This window comes from Lagenorhynchus albirostris, chromosome 5, assembly GCF_949774975.1.
Source record: "Lagenorhynchus albirostris chromosome 5, mLagAlb1.1, whole genome shotgun sequence".
NCBI lineage: Eukaryota > Metazoa > Chordata > Mammalia > Artiodactyla > Delphinidae > Lagenorhynchus > Lagenorhynchus albirostris.
In genome coordinates, this window is record NC_083099.1 from 8,231,844 (window position 1) to 8,256,245 (window position 24,402).

Sequence of the window (24,402 nt, forward strand, 5' to 3'; positions counted from 1 at the left end):
ATCTTGGGGAAGTGACTTAAATTCTAATCTGTTTAATGTAAATGTAACCAGGTGTTATGGGTTTAATTTTGTTCCCCCAAAAGAGTAAGTTAGAGTCCTAACCCACAATACCTCAGAATGTAACCTTATTTGGAGATACAGTCTTTACAGAGGTAAGCTAAGATAAGGTCATTAGGGTGGGCACTAAACCAATATGACTGGTGTCCTTATAAAATGGGGAAATTTGGACACAGACACACATGCAGGGAGAATAGTATGTGAGGATGAAAGCAGAGATCAGGGTGATGCTCCTACAAGGTAAAGAATACCGAAGAGTGCCAGAAGCTAGGGGAGAGGGATGGAACAAACTTCTCCTGTCAGCCCTCAAAAGAAACCAACCCAACTGATACCTTGATGTCCAACTTCGAGACTTCAGAATAGTGATACAATAAACTTCTGTTGTTTAAGCCACTCATTTTGTGGTAATTTGTTTTGATAGCCTTAGCAAACTAATATATCAGGATAATATTTTTGCAAAATTAACTATATCATTTTAATTTTCTTCTTAAATCTTTGTTCTCTTGCAGCATTTCTCTTCTTGTTGAATCTATTTAATATAAAAATAGGCTTGAAAGATAAGCTTTCTGCAGAGAAGATATGCTAAGATAAACGTATTAAGGTTGGGGTTTGTAGATTCAACCATGATGGTCTTCCATGACACAGAGTCAATACAATTTTCTACCGCTAACATTTAAGCCAAGAAGTCAGAGTTAGGAAGAAGACAAATATGACATGACGTCCCAGCTTGTCCATTCTCAGCTTGAGGGATTGTGAGAAAGTAGGGGAGGCCAGAAATAATCTCCTCTCTATGAGGTTTCACAGATTTGAAGCAGGGAAAAGCTGTGTGTGTGTATTTTTCTTATCAATTATTTTTTTATTTCTTCCTTTTTAAAATTTTATGTTTTTTAATACATTTTAAAGGTTACTTTCCATTTAGAGTTATTACAAAATACTGGCTGTATTCCCCATGTTGTACAATATATCCTTGTACCCTACCTTACACCCAGTAGTGTTTTGATAGCTTTTTTTGAAATATTGAAGGCAGAAGAGACATTTTACCTTCTCTTTGGGACACTTGAGAGAACCTGCTTGTCAGACTACCTCTTTATCAGCATGAAGGTGGCTGCCCACTTTTGAGGAAACGTGATAGCATAAAGGATGCTCGAGTGTACTCAGAGTCTCCCTTTGCTTCCATGTGTGAAGGATGGGAGTGCTCACCTAAGGTATCCATTATCCTCCCAAGGCTAGCAATACAGAGGATAGAGAACAATAATGAATGCCTTGATCAGTGGCATGATGAAAGACAGGCAAAAATGAAGAGAGATCTATAGTGGTTTCAAGCGCTAAGCGGAAGTGAAGTCATGTAGGGAGCATCACCAGACACAGAATGCAGCTGCAAATGCCAATAAGGGGAGCATCAGACACATGGGTCAGGCATGAAGCAGTGAACTGCAGTGAAAAGGAGTTAGGGGGACCCTTTCTACACTATGCCATGAGTTAGTATAAGATCCTCACATCCCAACCATGCAAATGGAAATTTAGACAGAAAGAAAGGAGAAGGAGATGATAAAAAATTGTACTTATATCCCCAAAGCAATTATACCTTGCCTAAAGGGATTATTTAAAATACAGCAGTGGCCATGAAAACTTTGGTTTTGAAATATGCCCAATCCTTTCACAAAATTCAAGTAACTAAGATAGCAAAATCAGAAATCCAAAAACTACATTATCAACCAAACTATATGACAGTGTGTCCCCATAAACCTGAGAATACAGAATGATGAGCAATACCAACTAAGAAGCTAGACCCCTGCAGGAGCAGCAGCTTGATTAAAAAAAAAAAAATGTCAGAAAGAAGGTTTTTAATAGCCCTAGAGCTTGGGACCTCATAATTTGTCAACAAGTGTCTACTCCCCAAAGAAGAAATCCTCTGAAAGTAGAGGATTCCACACACAGATCTGAAAATGATTAAAACTAACACAGAGCTTCCCAGTCTCCAATTTGCAGGTGAGTGAGAATGGGCTACAGAAAGGTAGGATGGTGTTGGGGTTGCCTGAGCCTCCAATGTTCTCAGAAAACCCAGCAGAAATTCTTTCCTGGATGTAATAGAACTCACTGAGGCATAGAACTATACCCAGGAGAAACTGCTCGAACCAGAGCCCTACTTGGTCAGAGCAGGAAAATCAGGGTAAAGAAAGGAAACATTTCTAATACTAGTGTGAAACAGGTCCTCACTAGGAGACGAGACCTAACTCAGAAAGAAACCAAACTTGTAAGCTATATGGGGAAAGCATTAAAAAAAAAAAAAAAAAGAAAACTTTTTGGGAATGGCAAAAGGAGACATAGGTTTAGGAAAGTTTTCCTAGCACACCTCTATTTTCAATATTCTTAAAGTTGAGAAAAAAATTCAAACATGACAATAGAAAAAGATGAAAGAGAAGATAAAGAGAAAAATTATCTGAATACAGATACAGAAAGTAAAAACACATCCAAAATATTCCATAAGCACACAAAACCCAAATATTTCAAAATAAGTAAAAAGTAATTAAGAAAATTTACAAACTTTGAAATAACTACATACATAACCTACATTGATTTATAAAAGCTCAGAAACAGTATGACTAGGAGTTATGGGATGAACTGTATGCCCTCAGAATTTCATATGTTGAAGTCCCAATCCCCATTACCTCAGAATGTGACTGTATTTGGAGATGGGAGTCTTTAAATATGTAATTACTTAAAAAGAAGTCATTTGGGTGAGCCCTAATCTAATATGACTGGTGTCATAAGAAGATGAGATTAGGACAAAGACACACAAAGGGAAGACCACATGAAGACACAGAGAAAAGACAGCCATCTGTAAGACAAGGGGAGAGGCTTAAAAAGAAACCAACCATTCCAACACCTTGATTTGGGGCTTCTAGCTTTCAGAAATGTAAGAAAATTAATTTCTGTTGTTTAAGCCACCCAGTCTATAGTTTGTGATGGCAGTCTGAACTAAGATACAAGTCAAAAGAGTGATATAAATAATATGACCTAACTGAGCTCAGGAGAGGATATAAATGAAAGATAAAGAACTGAAGACTTAAAGAGAAGAAATACAAGTGTGAATAGATACCACAAAAGGAAAGGAATTGCACACGGTGAAAAATTGAAAACAAAAAATAAAATAAATGAAAAAGAGGAAGAAAATGATAGGTACAGAGGACAGGCAAAGAAGATCCAACACACATGTAATAAGTGACTGTAAAGAGGAAAATCAAAGTGAGAAAACAGATTAATGATAATTAAAATTCAAGAAAATTTCCCCAAGTAAAAGGGTCTTAAACATAAATACTACAGGGCACATCACATATCAGAGGAAAAATCTGATCCAAAAAATTCTAAACCAGGTATCAGTAAACTGGCCTGTAGGTCAAATCTAGCCCACCTCCTGTTTTTGCAAATAAAATATTTATTGGAAGACAGTAACACCCATTCATTTACATATTTTCTTGGGTTGTTTTCACACTATGGTGACATAGATGGGTACTTGCAACATAGGCTGTATGGCCTGCAGAATGTATAATATTTACTCTCTGGCCCTTTACAGAAAGAGTTTGCTGACCTCGGTCTATGCCAAGATATATTCCAGTAAAACTATTAGATTATAATAAAATGAAAAAATGAAATGAAATAATAAAATAAAATAAATTCATTGAACATCCAGGACAAAACACCAACTCACTTAATTAGTGGTACTTTTAGGGTAAAATAATACTCTATGCCAGTACACAAAAGAATAACATAATTGAGATAGTAAAGTGAAGAAAATATAAACCAAAGGTTTAATTTTCACCCGAATTGATCTACAAGTACAAAGGTCACAGTCATACTGTTATTAAAATGCAGGGGCTCAGGGAAACAGTTTCCATGACCTCTTCCTAAGATGGCTCAGAAAACAAGCTTCTGACAATGAAGAAATTATTGGAGAAGCTTTAGGACAGAATATAAGGTGATCATTGTTTCACTGTAGCAACAAGATTAAATAAAGGAGGATAAGAGTGACAAAATACATGCAATTGTTATTTGAGCTGACAATGTAAATATAACTATGAAAGAGGTGAGAGAGGAACATAGAGCGATAATAAGGAAAGCAGACCATGCACGCTGATTATCTTATAGATATTAACTGGTACTAAAAGGACATTACTTTAAATTAGCTTGTGGGGAGAGAAAGGAGGGAGAAGTGGTTCCTGGGTAACTATAACATTGCTTATGATAGAAAATGAAGACAAAAATCTTTAAAAAGTGGGACTATACAATATAAACATACCACATAAAAGATAACTTTTAGAAAAAACACAAAACTTTCTAAATAACAACAGTAGTACATAAAAGAGAGAGAGAGACAGAGACAGAAAGAGCAAAGAAAACAGATAACATTCTAGAGGGAACACAAATGTCCATCAGTAGGGGAGTCGTTGAACTGAATCATATGATGTAATACTATGCAAATGAGTGATCACATTTTAGAGGGAACACAAGTGTCCATCAGTAGAGGTTTATTTAACTGACAATGTAATACTATAATGAATCCACCTGATGTAATACTGTAAGTGACTAGGGGGGATCCACCTGATGGAATACTATGATTGATCCATATGATGTAATACTGTACAAAAGAATGAGTGATTGTCATCCAGCATATGTTGTTCTAAAAGGTATACACAGTTGTAAAAGATATTGCTCTGCAACTACAGAATAGTGTGCAAAGTATGCTGCGTGTAAAAAAGAAGGGAACCACTCTATAAGTAAAGTATTGCTGATATTAAAAAAAAAAACAATGAGGATAAACACCAAATTTATAAAATTGTTACCCTTGGTTCAGGTACCCATACATGTGTTTGTCTAGAATAGCCGTGGTTAATGACTTTTATATATCAGGAGAAGTGGAGGGGACTGCTTTTTAAAAAGACATCGTAATGGTCTACTTCTGATGTATAGGTAGAATCTGGGCAATTTAAAGGGAGGACAAGAAAGAAGAAATGTTAACTCCTGCACATAAAAATATAAAATATTACTCTCTGTATTTTAGCCAAAGAAAAGTTTGAGTATTTTGCTTATCTGTGAAGCTAGTTGTCTTCTTATTTATTACCTAATTTTTAAAAACCTTATTCTTTCTTGGTGCCTTTAATGATTTCCATCCAAAGGGGTCCAAGGTTGTAGGCATCTTTATAAAAAACTAGGCTTGGGAAACTCTTTTAGGGGTTCACTCCCACCCTGTGCTTTATATTTCTACTTTTCTGACCTCCAAAGTCTCCACCCTTTGGCCTTGCCACCTAAATTCTCCTCCTTGGCCTTAACCTTTCTCAGAGGTGCCACATTTGGATATTGTGAGAAGGCTTAAAAAGGAAGAAACACAAATGGATTTGGAGAGACCTGTACAAGGCACCTATCTTAAGAAGGACAAGTCTTCAGTCAGCGGATATTTCAGACAAAGCCTCTCCTTTTCCCTTTGTTCACCAGATGGCAGTTTTATCACTCCCTACCAGTTTGCATTCTCAGTGACCAACTCCATTTTCTTTTATCTCAGGCCCCCTTTTCAGTGATTGTGGTAAAATTAGATAGAGCTAGAATCCTTTTATTTTATCGCATTTGCAATGTAGGCCTTATCTATTGACACTGGGAAGGACACAATGGTCTGAACTGTGTTCCTGGTGCCAAAGAACTGGAAATCCTATTCCTCCCAGAGGGGTGCTTGCCAATACTTCCTGACTACCATGCATCCAAAATTCACACAATCAAGGACTGTCCTCCAAAGACAAATAACTTTTAAAAGAGGATGAAGTTCCCATGTTCATGCTCCAATACCTCCTCCTAAAAATGACCCCAGTACTAAGTATTAAAGAGGCCAGAGATGCTGTTAATTGTCCACAATGCACAGGAAAGCCCCCACAACAAAGAATTATTGGCCCCAGATGTTAATAGTGCCAAGGTTGTGAAACCTTGAATTAGAGTACAATTTAAATGTTGTAACAAAAACACCTAGAAATAGAGTGATTCAAACAAGATAGAACTGGATGTGTCTTTGTCTAGGATGGGAAAGGTGGACCTAAAACCACACCCAGGCTCCTTACCTATTGTTGCTCTGTATTACTCTATGCTGTCGACCTTGACAAATGGTTGAAGCTGGCTTTCCAGCCTTGCCTTAACATTCTGACTCGTATGTATGAGTTTACTAGGGTTGTCATAACAAAATGCCACAGACTGGGTGGCTTAAACAACAGGAATTTATTTTCCCACAGTTCTAGAGGCTGGATGTCCAAGATCAAGGTGAGGCTTCTCTCCTTGGCTCATACACAGCTACCTTCTCGCTGTGTCTTCACACGACTTTCCTCCATGTACACATATCCCTGGTGTCTCTTCCTCTTCATATAAGGACACCAGTCATATTGGATTAAGGCTCCATCCTTATGACCTCATTTAACCTTAAAAGGCCCTATCCCTACACACAGTTACACTGGGGGTTAGGGCTTTGATATATGAAATTTGAAGGGATGTAATTCAGTCCACAACACCACGGGAAAGGAGAAGAAGAGAAATTAGAGGTCAAACAATTTCGTTTTTTAGGGATTTCACCCAGAAGTTGCATAAATCATTCACTCTTATATATCATTGGCCAGAACTTAGACACATGCCCTAGCTAACTGCAAAGAAGGCTGGGGAATACATTCTTTAGCTAGGTGACCATGTGCCCAGCTAAATAAAACTCAGGGGGCTATGTTACTCAAAGGAAAAGTGTTAAAAAAAGAGACAGAATTCTAGAAACTGGAAAATGATGGTTTGTTCTCATTTTTGATCTAGCATTTCTCCAATATAATGCCTCTTGGATTCACCCCCTCTACCACGGCTTACAGGATAATGATATCTATTCCCATGTAGGAACCAAGCACTGTGGAAACGACACCCATCCCTAGATACTTTTTCATTTAGAAGAGAGTCAAAACCATAGCCACAAGAAAACAGTATTGCCCAGTGGCAGTGTTGAGTCCAGGAAAATGTACTCCCACCCTGAGACACTGTGTGTCTCTTATTTTGTCTCTAGAATTTAAGAATAGTGAGAAAGGCTCTGTGAACAGGAAACTGGAAGAGAAAATGCCTATGCTCATGTCCTTTAAATTAACTTCTTTTTCTGCTGTCAAACACTTGGATCTCTGTCCCTAATGACTGAGGCTGAGATGTGGTTCTTAAAGATGGAAAACTATCTCTGAATAGTTAACTATCTCTGAATCTGTTAATATATTAACAACCATCATATCTGATATATATCCTAAGCATGACCACAACATAATACACTTTATTTTAACATATATTACCTCAGTTAATATATTGACATTGAATAATTGTAATTCTAATGCTAAATTTTCAGGTAGTTTATGCTGTTAATGGCTAAAACAAGGCCATCATCCAAGTTATTTGTGGAACTTCAATAATAGACTGTATTTATGTAAAATACCATTAAGCCTTAGTGGGAGTTATGGAGCAATTACGGCAATGGGAGTTAAAAGAAGGTGGGTGACCTTTCACAACTGTCCAAGGAGCACCCATCAGAAAAAGCCAACTCACCGTTCTTCTTGTAGAACATAATTTCTCCTTTGAATTCTGCTTTTTCCTCCAAGGACTTTTCTATCTGAAGCATCAGTTGCTCGTTGGTCTCAACCCCGAATAAGAATTTGCAGCTACAACTCTTCTGCATGACTTCTGTTCGGGCAAATCCAGCAAGCTCACAGAAGCCATCCGAACAGTAGACTATGGGGAAACCCTTAGCCACCTGGGCGTTGGCGAGGATGAAGTTGCTATCTGTAGACCAACAAGGAGAAGACAGCAAGTAAACAAGCATGAGAAATTCTTTGTAAATTGCACTTTCAGTAACAAATCACAAGCACATATGTTTAGCCAACATTACCTAAAATGCAAGTCCTGATGGGCTGGGGTGGAAAAGAGACACCCCAAAACATAGAACGGCATTGCCCAGCAGAAGTATGTATTAAGCTCTGACATTGGTTTGCATTTTGAAACACACCATGGAGGGAAGAGAGTATTCCTTGGCCTGCTTTGAGGCACTTACCATCTACCTAACAGTAAGGGATGGTGCTTCTGAGGGTGGCTTCTGGTTCATAGCTTGAATCTGCCACTTGATGTACAGATGATCTTGAACAAATTACTCACATATTCTGAACCTCAGTTTCCCTAGGTTTGGTTTCCCTAAAAGCAAACCGTGAGGCAAGGATTTGACTGTAAGCAGTTTATTTGGCAGGTGATTCTAGGAAGTAAGGAAGTGAGCAGGGAGGAAAGGTAGGTAATAAAGGGTGAGACAGAAAGCGGTTTACAGATATGAGCAACTGAGGATCAATCACACAGGGACACACAGAAGAAATGACTGGGCAGAACACAGCTCAAACTTTTCCCAAAGAGGAGAGAAAGCCGGGGTATTTATCCACCTCCATGAGTGTCTATACCTCATTGGTTAGGACACTTGGGGGTTGTCAATATGTTAGCACTTTGGCCTGCCCACTTGGGCTGAACACATTCTCCGGAGGTCACTTGGGCAGCACGATGCTGGAAGCCACCGTATATAAGGAAATGGTCTGCACAGCAACTTAAGGCTGAGTCAAGGAGATCCTGGGAGGGCACTGACAGGTGTACAGAGAGGGTGATACTGTTCCTTACTTCATAGATGTGTTGTAGAGATTCGTGAGAAATGCTTAGCACGATGTCTGGCACAAATAAGTACTCAATAAAAATTATTATTAAGAGTATTATTCACACCTTATGGCTACTATATTAACAAATAAGAATGTAGGGCAATAAAAACCAGGACACAGTTGTTAAGCGCTTAGAGATAACTTCTGGAGGAGAGCCTGAAAGACAACATTCAAGGGAGGTTCAAATTTTTTGAGATTAACTTAGAGGGATGTTTACAGGCAAAAACATGCATATTAGAGATGGGGTGTAAGACAAGACATGTATAAAATGCGTTGGTGGGTGACTTTCAGGTTCAGAATGAATTAGAGACTATTACGAAATCACTCATTCATTCACTCACGAAACTAAAGTTGAACAGAGTCAGTGTATCAGACAGTATTAGAGGCTGGGATTTTAAAGATAATAAAAAGAAAACGAAAAATGGAAAGAACTGTGGCATAAATTGTTAAATGAAAAAAAATCATGATTCGGTGTAGTATGTTATTAGATGAACTATTTGTCAGAAAACATATAAACCCATATAGACATGTACGTGTATTCCCCTAAACAGGAAGTGTTTAGGTATACCTAAAACCAAGTGGGTTAACTGGTAACTGCAGATGTCTTCAGAGAGAGCAACTATGAGCAGAGGTGATAGAAATACTTATTTTTGCCATATTCTTACTATATCCTTTGAATTTTATATCATATGCTTTATGTATTACTTATTAAAAAACTAGGATTTTAGGGCTTCCCTGGTGGCGCAGTGGTTGAGGGTCCGCCCGCCGATGCAGGGGACGCGGGTTCGTGCCCCAGTCCGGGAAGATCCCACATGCCGCGGAGCGGCTGGGCCCGTGAGCCATGGCCGCTGAGACTGCGCGTCCGGAGCCTGTGCTCCGCAACGGGAGAGGCCACAACGGTGAGAGGCCCACGTACCGCAAAAACAAAAAGAAACAAGAAAAAAACTAGGATTTTAAAAGAGGTTTGCAGCAGACATCATATCTTGTATGCCATGAGAAAAGAGAAATTCCAGCTACTTCTTGGTGGCCAGAAGGACAGGCACTGATGATCTGTTCCATGGGCTTTCCCATCTCTTTTTAAACATCTGTTGCATGTTTCCATAGACTCCCATCAGCTGGCAGAACCAAACCCACTCTACTCAGGTTTGCTCCAATCACTCCTAAGCCCAGAGTAAAAATCCAAGTGCTAACATCTGCATCCTGCCTGGGCCGGGCTTACCCATCTCCTTGCCCAGTCACCCTCTCCCTCTGCAGAACAGTCAGAGCTTAAAGTCCATACTGGGAAGCCTTCAGTGGCACATTGTTTTGAGGCCATGGGAGTGAATTAAATGATCCAAGACTAATGTTTAATTCTCTCACACTTTGAAGAAGCATCTATTGATGGTGTACGATGTGATGGACTTTGTTCCAGGTGCAGAGAGAGGCAGAAAAGTGTATTAGGTGCAGTCCCTGCCCTTAAAGATCAGCCTTGAACCTATGGGAGTTCCCAGCTAGGTCCAGAGGGGGGCACCCTCCTCTTGGTCTTGGTCTCACCAACTCTGCACAGTTCTGGGTAACTCTCTTACCCTGAGTTTCTCTTCCTCCTTCCATTCTAAAATTTAGGCTGAGAGCTAGCTTAGAAAATGCAAATGCAGAACATTGGCAAAGTACTCAAATGTCCTGAAAGAGCTTTTAATGTTTTTTCAGAAGCCATTTTTCAGTCGACTGCTGACATGTTTATTGACTCTACTATATGCCATGTGACATGGTTCTACCATATGGCAGTTCCTAGAGTGAGGTGACAGGGGGGTGTAAAAAGATGAATAAAGTATAATCTCTAGCTTTAGGATGTTACAACATAATTAAAGAAATGTATGAATATCTGTAACATTAAAATACAGCATGTCGTAAGTACCAAATCAGTGGTACACAGATAACTACTCCCAGAGTTGAGAAACTGAAGATCCAGGGCTTTTAAAATGACTAGCTAGGATAAGACAAAAATGGGTGGAGATAATTATCAAAAGACCTGGAAGGTTGGAGCAGATGCCTGGATGGCCCAGGCTCAGAGTATGAATGGAGAAATAGGAATTAGAGACAGAGAAAATACATAACATTACATTTTGTCCTAAAGTCCAGTTTCCCATCATTTAAACAGCCACAATAGTTTCCTTTTGTTAGTTTTTATCTGTCTTTCTACTTTTGACCCTTGCAGGGACTTGTATTTTATAGCTGTGTCTTGCACATAGCATGCTTTTAATTTTTTTTAAAGTACGACATGAAGATACATCCACCAACCTGAGACTGATATATTTACTTTTATTATGATTACCATATTACATTGTCTTTTTCTTTTTTTTAACCAACTTAATTTGTGCTTTCTCTTCACTGTGTTTTGTTATTTTGCCTTTTCCATTTTCAAAAATTAGAAAATATAACACACCTGAAAAAAGGTTTAATAACAGTATTTAAAAACAACAGTAAACACCCGTGGATGGTGAAAACCCCTGTGAACACCACACAAATCGTATTTCCCTCCTTCCCCAAAGAAGAAAACCATAACTTGAATTTTTGTAATAATCATTCCCATTTACACAGTTTTTACCACTTACATATGTATCCTCATGTTGCCTATTTTTTCTGATTCTTATGGCATATATTATGGTATTTCATTCTACATACTTTTTAGTGACTTGCTTCTTTTATTAATTTCCTTAGCATCTTTATAATTGTTTATGGACATAAGAAAAGACCAGTCCTTCAGAGCTACAATAAGCTTCTGAAAAAAGCCGCTAAAGGATTCACCAAATTGCCTGATATGTGCATTTCAATTAAGGATTATAGTGTGTTTGGGGTACTGAATTCTTCCTGCAAATACCCTGCAAAAACAAAGCAAAACAGAAAAAAAAAAAAAAGTCATGTATTTGAGCTTTTCTGTTTATAGGTAGCACTTGTCCTGTCCTTGATATGTAATTGCATTTCAATTCGAGAGAATTTAGTGGCAGTCGGCTTCTCATAAAGCTTAGTGTACTAGCTACGTGAATAGTCCTTCTGTTTGGAAAAGAGTAGCTCCTCTTCCCAGCTATCTACTTAGAAACATATGCTTTTCTGAATGCCAGTCCTGGAATCTCCAAAGAAGAAATGTGACATTTACTTTAGAATTATGTAAAACAAAGCCACTGCCGTAATGATTATGAACCCATCAGGGGTATATCACCAACCATACATATGTCAAGGGTATTTAACCTTTTAAATTTTTTTTTTTTTTTTTGCGGTACGCGGGCCTCTCACCGTTGTGGCCTCTCCCGTTGCGGAGCACAGGCTCCCGACGTGCAGGCTCAGCGGCCATGGCCCACGGGCCCAATCGCCCCGCGGCATGTGGGATCCTCCCAGACCGGGGCACAAACCCGTGTCCCCTGCGTCAGCAGGCGGACTCTCAACCACTGTGCCACCAGGGAAGCCCTAACCTTTTAAAGAATCAATTATGCATATGTGATATGCATCTAAATGCCACACAGCTTTTTCCTCCTTGTTTCTAGGTCATCCTTTTGTGTAAATTTAGTTTCGAAGTGCCGGTAAACAGTAAGATTTAAATGTGTTTACATTCTGAGTAGTTGATTATTTATCTAAATGGCTCCTTAGCCAAAAGCTTTCATGGATCACCAGAGGGAATCTCAGGGTTGGTGGAGACCCAGGCCATTTGCTCTGAGTCCCTACTGTAGGGTACCACTTTCCCATTCAAATGGAGATGTACTATTCATTGTCGACTGCCAGGCACAAAGGGAATGGGAGTTGGAAAGGAAAAATATAGAAGGAAAAAAAAGAGGAGAACGCAAACACTGATCCACTACTAGCTCCTTTCATCCTCAGCCCATTTTTCAGATGAGAAAACTAAGACCTGGAGAACTTTAGTGTCCAGTCCAAGGTTTGAAGGGAGGGATTAAAATCCAGTCTATGTGACAAACAATGTTTACTACGTCATGCATCCTTTCTGTAAAGAAGTGACTTGTTCTCTACTTCCAGCAGAAATGGGTTAATTCTAGAAAAATATTTTTACCCCTTCAGTCTACAAAGATCTCAAAGGCACAGATTTTTCTCTATAGAGATCATTTATTAGAAGTTCATTGATGACATCTCCTAAACCAGTCTGGATCTCTCAACAACTTCTAGGACACTTCCTCATTTCCTCCAGAAAGTCAATATTTCAAAAACATGACAACAACTTTCTTGGCTCCAAAATATTTTGCAAAATATTTTGGAGAGTCCTGAGGGACTCTCCAGAGTCCCTCAGGAGACAAAGAAATGTAGTTGCAATTCAAACGATCTGGATTCTGACCTCTTCAGTATTCCTAAAATTTCCCCATTGAAATGCCCTTCTACTAGGTAGAAGGGTATTTAGTGGCCGAAGCCACTAAATGTGCATTCCAAGGAGCCTAGAGGCCCTGATCTAAGCTCGATAGATATTGGTTTGAAATCTCAGGTTAACTTAAAAATCCAACAGAATTTTGCAGTTATGCTTGTTTGAGTGGTTTTTTATTATGTTTTAATATGGACCTGCCATATTTTTAATTCAATTGAAAATTCAGGAGGATATGCTGTTTGTTTTCTATGACTCTGCATACTGTTTAGTACACGCCTACATCACCTAAGTTTGAGATTCACGACTGGTAGAATGGTGTATGCTTAAGAGATTGGACAGATCCAGATCACTCTCCCCCTCAACCTCGGTCCTTTAAGACAACCAGCTCAGCACCCGGTCTAAGAATCCTCCACATGGAGACCCCGAGCCAGTGACACCAAAAGGCACACTGAGAGATACTAAGAGATACTAACTGAGCATCACTGAGAGATACTAACTGGGCATCAAAGAGAAACCTGTACCCCCGGCTCTTTCTGCCGAAGACACAGAAACTGAGACTTTGATGGTCCAAATCTTTATTTCTGAAAAGTGCCCCTGATACAGGTTCTCTTTTAAAACCAAATCTTGTGTTGCGTTAGCAAGTACTCATATGAACAGACTCGCACACCGTACAGATGGGCAAACTTGAATCTTAGAGGCCTCCATTTTCTTGTAGAGGGGAAGAAACAAGCATGAAATTTTAATTTTCTTTTATGGGTTGCTCCCAAGCTGTCTGAATTACACTTACATACAGGTCCAACAAAGACAACATCTGTACCTCTTGTGATATCGATCACCGCCATCTCTCGAGACTACTTTATCCAGGTACAGAGAATATGAATGCTTATGACTTTAAAATATTTAAATGATCTTTGCACTTTATATTGCTTTCGGGGAGCTTAATTGTATCATTTCCAAGTATGATGGCATCTGTATTAGATTAATGGTACTGGCTGCAAGCTAAAGTCCTCAGTATGCTCTCTGCTAAAATTTAGAGGCTGCTTGGAATTGAGGACTTTTCTAGCCTTACTTTAAAAAGCAGATGGCAAATTTGCAAAGAGGGATTCTCCTAGTCATTACAATTTACACATCACCTAGTAGCATGCTTCAAATGGTTATATTGCTAACGTTCATCATTTATGGTTTGATTTCTAACATACTGCATAAATGATCACTTCAGGCAAAGATTAGAAGAAAACTTTGTAACAAAGCAAAGCTCAAAGCTGGAACCCTAGGGCTGAAGTCATAGTAGAAAGCAGAAAGTTGTGTATATGTATGAGTACATCTTGCTCTCTTAAGGCCAATAAACAAGTAAACACGGAGACAAATATAAACTAATGTGCTTCACCACCTCGCCAGTGAAGCTAGCAGCCTCACTGGGAACTTCTTAGAAATGGAGAATCTCAAGCCTCAGCACACACCCCCTAAATAAGAATCTGTATTTTAACAAGATTCATATGCACATTGTAAAGTCTGAGAAGCTCCTTTAGAATATCACTGGAAAGATCTAGAAGAACCTAGTCACAGTAAACGAATGAGGGAGGGCACCTGCGTGGCTGAGAACAAAAAAGGAAAGGAGACTGATTTTCATCATATTCTCTTTTTAGTGTTTGAATTTTGTAGCATATGCATGAATACCTATTCGGAAACATCTTAAAATGTATTTAACCATGCATTTGAATGGCTTAATAAAAATAACTTGATTAAAGACAAATAGTAATTTTGATGAAGTAGAAAGAATCTAGATCAACAAATTTTTAAATTTCCAATAAACAAAGATAAAAGCTCATTAAGACGAATAAATTCAAAGCAAGTTTAGTATACTCTTTATCATAATTTGGTATTAGCAAAATCACCAGTAAGTTTTGCAAATTCCATTTTTCAGCTGTGTGAACTTCAGTGGTGAGTGGTGCTATTTCTTTTCAGGTGCACTGTCTCTTAGAATTCAGTAAATGAGTTTCATTTAGAAAAAGAATGATTTTTAATTAAGACAGGAGGGCAGGATTCATCAAAAGTAAAATGAATGAGGGAGAAACCAGAAAATCTCAAAGGCAATAATAACAAAACGTGTTTGGTACTTTATCCACAATTGATTCTCTACGAATACATCTGAAATAATACTAAAATATGCCCCAGTTCTCTGGGGTTCTTGTCTAATAGAAGTAGTCGTTTAGACAAATGGTCTTTCACATAATCTGTTTACTTTCTTAAAAATTAGATTACCTATACTCTGTCACTGGAATGAACACTCTAAGGGACAGTGGTTTGTTTTGTTCATTAATTTAGTCACAACCTCTGGAATGGTGCCTGGCACATAGTAGGTGCTCAATAAGTATTTGTTAAGCAAATGAATGAAATAAACTTGGAACCTATTAGTTTTTATTAAAGCACATCAAATGAGGGCAATTGTTTGTAGCCAAATCTATTGTTTTATTATTTAGCAGGAATCATTTTTAACCAGCAACTTTAAAAATAAAGTCAGAACTGCCCTGAACAGTCCATCTCATGCCCATAGTTTTCATCCTGACCTGCTACTTTTAGTAAAGTCTTCAGTAAGCATAAATAGAAAATTTTATTTTCTATTAGGAAACCGATTAAGAAAAAAAAAAAAAAACAAATGAAGTTAAATAATGCCAAACAAAGCCCTTTCTTCAAAATATAAAATGAAATTATGAGGCACTTTCACTCAGTAAAGAAAACTACTGTGTGTACATGAATTCAGCATTTGGGAATCCTTAGGGACTCTTCAGGGCTACTTCGTAGTTTTCTAATCCAGGATACTGTCTTTTAGCCACTACCCTAGTGAAGGTAGGCTAACCTGTTTCCAACAGTGCCTAGAGAAAAGAACTAGGCATGATGTAAATATCCCTGCCTCATAATGTCTACTAAATAATAACGGCTATTATTCCTACATTTTCATATTCATGATTCCTGTCCCTCCCTACCTCTCCTCCCTCAAATCAAATATGAACCATAAGTGAGCTGCCTGGGAAGGTCAAGCTTTTTTCCAGCTTTTGCAAACAGAGGAGGAGAAAGCGCAGTGTTCACTATACTTTCTCCCTTTGCGAATATATAAGACTGGATGATACAAAAATCCCAGCTCTCCCAGTCCAGAGGAGGGGTCAGGGAGAGAGGAAGTTAGGCAGAAACTGACAGGGAGGGCTTAACAAGCCTTGGCAATCGGGGAACCTGGATTTTGTGGCACAAGTCTCATTTTATTCTCTTAAATAAACAAATTACCAAACAGGTAGCTAATTGTGGTTTCAATTTTACACCCTTGTAAAACTTTTCTTAGGAGTTTATTCAAAGACAAAATAAGACCACGTGACAGTATTTTTATTCAGAAAGACATAGCTATTTCTTTGGGCATCTTACTGGACCTATTGAAAGACAGATTAAATGGAACGCAGCAAATGAAACCAGCCATATTCTGTGTCTATTCAGATTCCCCAAATACTTCATTTAACTTGTCCCTTGATCATCCTCCAGCACAACCTAGAGTTTGCTTGCAATGACATTTAATTCGAAGAATATTTCCTTTTAATTTCAGACAAACTAGAACAGGCTCTTTACTGCACATACGTGAAGATTTGAAAAAAGGGGATTCATTCAGCCATATTTTAGTCATTGTATTATTTTTCTTTTACACTTCAAGGGCTTTCCAATTTATTTATTTATTTATTTTTGCGGTACACGGGCCTCTCACTGCTGTGGCCTCTCCTGTCACGGAGCACAGGCTCCGGACGCGCAGGCTCAGCAGCCATGGCTCACGGGACCAGCCGCTCCGCGGCATGTGGGATCTTCCCGGACCGGGGCACGAACCCGTGTCCCCTGCATCGGCAGGCGGACTCTCAACCACTGCGCCACCAGGGAAGCCCCACCAATTTGCATTTTTGAAGACAACAGATACAAATTAGTGTGCCCAGTGCCCCAGAGTGGACTGACTTTCCTCTCTCCCTTCAAACTTTGTTTATATTCTATGGAAGCTAATGCAATGCAAATGTTTCTCATCATTTGGTAGCTTTTTCCAGAACCTCATCTAGCCACTGCATAGTCTTCTCTGCTTCCCAGTACTCACGTTAAACAAGAAAGATGAGGGGTTCTACAAGAGAGAATTAATTTAGGTAGCAGGAAACACAAGAGTAAAAGAATTTGATAGTTAGTTATTCCACAGCTGTAATATTAGCATTTTTATTCTAGTGTCTTTATAATGATGCAGAGAGAGTGCAAAACTTGAATTAAGGTGATAGCTGCAGGTCTCTGGGAATTTGTGGGCGAGGTGGAGGCAAGAGGAAGATGACAATAATGTAGACCAACACAGGTATTGCAAACCAACACAGGTCAATGCTGACTCGGCGTCAGTAAACCAAGATAACTAGGAAAGAGGCGGCTAAATAAATTAGACAGAAATAAGGCAGACAGTAGGTGCTGTTTATTAAACAGGTATGATATGCCAGGCTCTCAGGTTCGCATTTTGCATTTCTGGTCCTCACAAAAGCATCTTATGCTTTTATTACAGATGAAGGGGGTTTGGTTCATAAAGGTTGAGTAACGTGACAATGCAAGTTAAAATATCCTCAGAGCTACAATACTCCTGATCTCGGTGGATGACAACAAGAGGTGAAGGAGAGCTAGAATCTGCATAGGGACATCACCAAGTCCACTGTTTCCTAAAGTGCAGCCCTGGTCCACCTCGCCTATTGGGATCTCCTAGGATGCTTATTAAGGTTGCAATTTCTCAGGCCTCACTTCAGATCTATTAAATTAGAATCTCCAAGGGATGGGAGCCCTGGATCTTCATTTTAAACACCACCACTAGATGATATATATTTCCAAAACGATTGAGACCATCTGCCCTAATGGAAGGTTCACATCGTATACGTCAGCCTCATCTTGGGAAGGGGATATCCACTTTGTAGGTGAGTATATATTTAATATATAAGGTTTTGGAGAATTCTGTTCTAAATAATAACCCCTTTGATTTTATGATTTTTCTATCATTCCTAAAGAGACTTTAATAATTAGCTCAGTTAATAGTACTACAGGAGCTCAAAGTTTGGGGATGATGATAAAGGTCCATATATAACCTAATGCCCAATCTATAATCCCATAGGCCCTCTCTGCAATATTCTGTCTTGTGGTGGCACAAGTACCTACTGATGGGGACCTCACTCTTTCACAAACCAGTGACACCAATGCTGTGACGGTGAAGGGTGCTAACCTTCTCCACATATGGATTTAACCCCTGCTTTGGTCTTATTACCTAGAATAATTTTTGCAAAGAAAAACATCATTCTCCTGTTTTAAATTTTTTAAAGGCTTTCCATGGCAATTGGAATGAACCTCAAACATCTCTATTATGGCCCATAATACCTTATCTAGGATTTCACTCACTCCTTACCTGCTATCTAACATTTGAGAATGTCCTTCCCAGCTCTCTCCCAAGGCCTGTGCCCATGCAGTTTCTTCCCGCTGTGTTTCATCCTTCAGGTCTCAGACCAAATGTCCACTTTTCAGAGTGTCATTCCCTGACTATGTCATCTAAATAAGTCACCCCACATTATTTTCTATCATTATAGTCTGCTTTTTCTCTTAAGACTGAGTATTACAATTTTTAATGATGTTTCAACATGTTTATTTATTTATGATTTTTTAGCCATTCAAACCCAAGCCCACTATATACAAAACTGCAAATAGATGCTAAACTCTATAAGGAAATGGTCTATCCTTGGATATTCCATCATCAAGCACTTATGTGGGTGTGTATTTTTTTTTAATTAAATCTTGTCTCTATCAAACACACACACACACACACACACACACACACACACACACATTTTCCTGAGTGAATGCTATGGGTACATCTGAGTTATGTTGACCAGACACCATGGCAGCCACCTAACCTGCAATAAGAAAACTGCCTTTACATGAAAAAACTCATTTCTGTTGATGATTAGATTTTAGGTTGAACACCTTTCAGACCTAAGTCATGAGGAGGTATAAATATGAAATAAAACATATCTGTGGGGCTTCCCTGGTGGTGCAGTGGTTGAGAGTCCGCCTGCCGATGCAGGGGACACGGGTTCGTGCCCCGGTCCGGGAAGATCCCACATGCCACGGAGCGGCTGGGCCCGTGAGCCATGGCCGCTGAGCCTGTGCGTCCGGAGCCTGTGCTCCGCAACGGGAGAGGCCACAACAGTGAGAGGCCCACGTACTGCAAAAAAAAACAACAAAAGAACAACAAAAAACATATCTGCGGACATTTTATACTTTGGATGAACACTGGTCTATATACGAGATATCTTAGAATTGGGTTCTGGCTCTCTCAATAAGCTGTGCGACTGTGCCCCAGTCACCTGCCTTCTCTGGGTGGGAGCAATGGAGGTTATGAGAAACGGTCAGATTGGAAGCATCTTTAGAAGGAGAGGCTGAACGAGTTTGCCAATGAATTCAACTGCAGCAGGAGAGAAAAAAAGAATCAAAGAATGATGCCAATCCTTTTGTGTTAGAAACTAGACAGGTAGAGGTGCATTTTATGAGATGAAAAAACAAATAACCCTGCAGATTTGAGGGATTTCAAGAGTTTGGTATTTGTACAATGTTTAAGAAGCATAAATAGCATCCAAGAAGACATGTCAAGTAGGTAGTTGAATAAATGAGTCTGAAGTTTGAATAAAATATCTGTGCTGAAGGTATAAATGTGGACTTAACGGGAATTAGATAATTTAGAGAGTATAACTAGAGCAAAGATGAGGTCTGAGTACTGAGTCAGGAGACTTTCACATTTAGAGGTTGGAAAATCAGGAGAAGCCAGCAAATGAGACTGGGAGGGGCCAGTAAGGTAGAAGCAACAAGAAGGAGGTCACAAAACGAATCACATTTCCAGCTCACTACTAAGTATATTCTATGTTTTAAAGATGATTTGCAGGGCTTACCTAGTGGCGCAGTGGTTAAGAATCCGCCTGCCAATGCAGGGGACATGGGTTCAAGCCCTGGTCCGGGAAGATCCCACATGCCGTGGAGCAGCTAAGCCCATGTGCCACAACTACTGAGCCCGAGTGCCACAACTACTGAAGCCTGCACGCCTAGAGCCCGTGCTCCACAACAAGAGAAGCCACTGCAATGAGAAGCCCCTGCAACGCAACGAAGAGTAACCCCTGCTCGCCACAACTAGAGAAAAGCTTGTGTGCAGCAATGAAGACCCAACACAGCCAAAAATAAAAATAAATAAAATAAATAAATTTATTAAAAAAATAAATATGATTTGCAGGATGGATTTTTAAGTAAATCAACATAATCATGTTCTGAGTCAGAAGACACTGGACAAGATGTGGGCTGTGACATTGCACACTCTGTAGTTAAAAGAATGACCATAAAGTTCTTAGCAGGGCTTCCCCACCCTTTTCCCTGCTTTGCTAAAGTACAGATATGTGGGGTGGGAAGTAAGAGAAGGTTTTAGATAAATCAATGAGTCTTTCAGGCAAGTCTAATTACTTTGCATTCAAATGAACTTATTTTCACTAGAAGTGCATGCTTTCATTATCAAACTAATGTAGCCACATTACAAAGCCTTAGGAAACCAGAGAAAAAATAAACATGTTCCCCATGATTCTACCTTTCTCAGCTACTGGTCAAAATTTTAAACTAGTTTCTTAAACTTTTTAACTAGTCATAAGTAATCATATAATTGTGAAACTGATTTTTTTTTCACTTGTTATTACCTGGCCAGGTTAATAAGATCTGTTCTGTTAGATATTTGGATAAGTCAGCTTGCAGGTATTCAGGAAGATATTTTAATTTTCATTAAAAGAGAGGTATGAGAAAAGAAATGCTCTCATCATCCGAGCCATTGTGCCCTTTTACCTTCTCTTCCCACTCATTCCTGTCTTGGAATTTAATTGTGGTGTCTAGAGCTGTGGCAATCATTCTGTGACCTTGAGGTGGCATGCCTGAGTGTGGCAGAACTAAAGGGTGGAAAAAGCTTAAAATTTTTATGACATCTTTAAATAACAGAATTAATGCCAGTAGTTACCTCTATATTCCCTTCTCCCTTTCCTTCTCCCCACAGGTAACCACTAGTTTATTCTCTATATCTGTGAGTCTACTTCTTTTTCTTATATTCACTAGTTTGTTGTATTTTTCAGATTCCATACACAGGTGATGTTATACTTTCTCTGACTTATTTCACTTAGCGTAATACCCTCCAAGTACATCTATGTTGCTGCAAATGGCAAAATTTCATTTTTTTTATGGCTGAGTAGTATTGCATTGTATAAAGTGACCACATCTTCTTTATACATTCATCTGTTGATGGACACTTAGGTTACTTCCATATGTTTGCAATTGTAAATAACGCTGTGAATATTGGGGTGCGTGTATCTATTCAAATTAATGTTTTTGTTTTTTGGGGGGGTGTACACCTATGAGTGGAATTGCTGGGTCGAATGGTATCTCATTGTGGTTTTGATTTGCATTTCCCTAATGATTAGTGATATTGAGCATCTTTTCATGTGCCTGTTGGTCATCTGCTTTTCTTCTTCTGAAAAACGTCTATTCAGTACTACTGATGCCCATTTTTAAATCAGGTTATTTGTCTTTTGAAGTTGAGTTGTTTGAACTGTTTCTATATTTTGGATATTAATCCCTTATCGGTCATATCATCTGCAAATATTTTCTCCCATTCAATATGCTGCCCTTTTGTTTTCTTGATGGTTTCCTTTGATGTGCAAAATGTCTTTGAGTTTAATTAGGTCCCTTTTGTTTATTTTTGCTTTTATTTCCTTTGCTTTAGGAGACAGATCCAAAAAAACATTGCTGCAATTTATGTCAGAGTGTTCTGCCTATGTTTTCCTCTAGGAGTTTTATAGTTTCTGGTCTTACATTTAGGCCTTTAATCTATTTTGAGTTTATTTTTGTGTACAGTGTTAGAGAATGTTCTAATTTCATTCTTTTACACATGGCTGTCTAGTTTTCCCAGCACCACTTATTGAAGAGACTGTCTTTTCTCCATTGTGTATTCTTGCCTCCTTTGTTGTGGGTGGATTAACTGACCATAAGTGCATGGGATTATTTCTAGGCTCTCTATTCTGTTCCACTGATCCATGCATCTGCTTTTGTGCAAGTATCATACCATTTTGATTACTGTGGCTTTGTAGTATAGTCTGGAGTCAGGGAGTGTGATTACTCCAGCTCTGTTCTTCTTTCTAAATTTTGTTTTGTCTATTCAGGGTCTTTTGTGTTTCCATACAAATTTTAATATTATTTGTTCTAGTTCTGTGAAAAATGCCCTTGGTATTTTGGTAGTTTGCTTTGGCTATTTGGGGTCTTATGTGGTTCCATATAAATTTTAAGATTGATTTTCTTATTTCTGTAAAAAATACTATTGGAATTTTTATATGGATGGCATTAAATTTGTCTTTCACCTCCAGGTTAAACTTATACATAGGTATTTTATTCTTTTTGATGCAACTGAAAATGGGATTGTTTTCTTAACTTCTCTTTCTGATAGTTTGTTATTAGTGTATAGAAACTCAAAATATTTGTGAATTAAATTTGTATCCTGCAACTTTACTGAATTCATTTATTCTAACAGTTTTTTTGATGGAGTGTTTAGGGCTTTCTATATATAATATCATGTCATCCACAAATAGTGACACTTTCACTTCTTCTTTTCCAATTTGGATGCCTTTTATTTCTTTTTCTTGTCTAATTGCCCTGATGAGGACTTCCAATATTATGTTGAGTAAAAGTGGCCAGAGTGGGCATCCTTGTCTTGTTCTTGATCTTAGAGGAAAAGCTTTTAGCCATTCACTATTCAGCGTAATGTTAGTTGAGGGTTTGTCATATATGGCCTTTATTATGTTGAGGTATGTTCCCTCTATACCCACTTTGTTGAGAGTTTTTATCATAAATTGTTGTTGGATTTTGCCAAATGCTTTTTCTGCATTTATTGAGATATCATGATTTTTATCCTTCATTTTGTTAATGTAGTGTACCACATTGACTGATTTGAGGATGTTGAGCCATCCTTGCATCCCTGAAATAATACCCACTTGATGATGGTGTATGATAATTTTAATGTATTGTTGAATTTGGTTTGCTAATATTTTGTCGAGGACTTCTATATGTAAATTCATCAAGAATATTGGCCTGTAATTTCCTCTGCTTGTGGCATCCTTCTCTGGTTTTGGTATCAAGGTGATGATGGCCTTATAAAATAAGTCTGGGGGAGTTCCCTCCTCTTCTGTTTTTTGAAAGACTTTGAGAAGGACTGGTATCATTCTTCTTTGAATGTTTGGTAGAATTCATCAGTGAAGGCTTCTCGTCCTTGATTTTGTTTTTTTGAGAGGTTTTTGATTACTGATTAAATCTGCTTACTAATCATTCTGTTGAGACCTTCTATTTCATAATGATTCAGTCTTGGTAGACTGTATGTTTCTAGGAATTTATCAGTTTCTTCTAGGTTGTCCAATTTGTTGGCATATAATTGTTTATAGCAGTCTCTTACACGTCTTTGTACTTCTGTGGTATCAGATGTAACATCTCCTCTTTCATTTCTGATATTGTTTATTTAAGTCCTCTCTCTCTTTCTCTCTCTCTTTTTTTTTTTTTTTTGGTAAGTCTAGCTAAAGACACCAATTTAGTTTGCCTTTTCAGATATCCAGCTCTTAGTTTTAATAATCTTCTCTATTATCTTTTTAGTTTCTATTTCTTTTATTTGTGCTCTGATATTTATTATTTCCTTTGTTTTTAAGTCTATTTTGTCTAAGTATAGTTACCCCAGCTTTCTTTTGACTTCCATTTGTGTGAAACATCTTTTTCATCCCTTCACCTTCAGTCTGTGTGTGTCCTTATATCTAAAGTGAGTCTCTTGTAGACAACATGTAGATTTTTTTTTAATTCATTCAGGCACTCTATGTCTTTTGATTGGAGAATTTAGTCCAGCAAAAGCCTATATGAAGACCTTTTATCAGGTAAGAAAAAGTCCAATTTTTTCAAACCACTGATATTTGCATTTTCTGGTATTTGAAGCTAAAAGTATTCCTAACTGAAACATACATTATCATGAATATTTCTCCATTTATTCCTGTTTTTATAACCATAATTTGAATGGAGATATAATAATCATTGTATCAAAAGTAACTTATCTAACCCTCCATTCTGAGAGTTATATGTGTTTGGGGGGGGGAACTTTCTAGGTCTGCTTCTTAAAAAAGTTTTTGCTGTTAGTAAAAATTA

At 38.3% G+C, this 24,402-nt stretch overlaps 1 protein-coding gene across 1 annotated transcript in view; it reads right to left on the minus strand.

The window, feature by feature from the left end:
• KCNH8 (potassium voltage-gated channel subfamily H member 8) overlaps positions 1-24,402 on the minus strand; it is a 384,891-nt gene that overhangs the window by 251,806 nt on the left and 108,683 nt on the right. Inside the window, exon 2 of the mRNA XM_060149115.1 lies at positions 7,648-7,881. Within this exon, the coding sequence (XP_060005098.1) occupies positions 7,648-7,881 (234 nt within the window). The remainder of the gene's footprint in view (positions 1-7,647; positions 7,882-24,402) is intronic.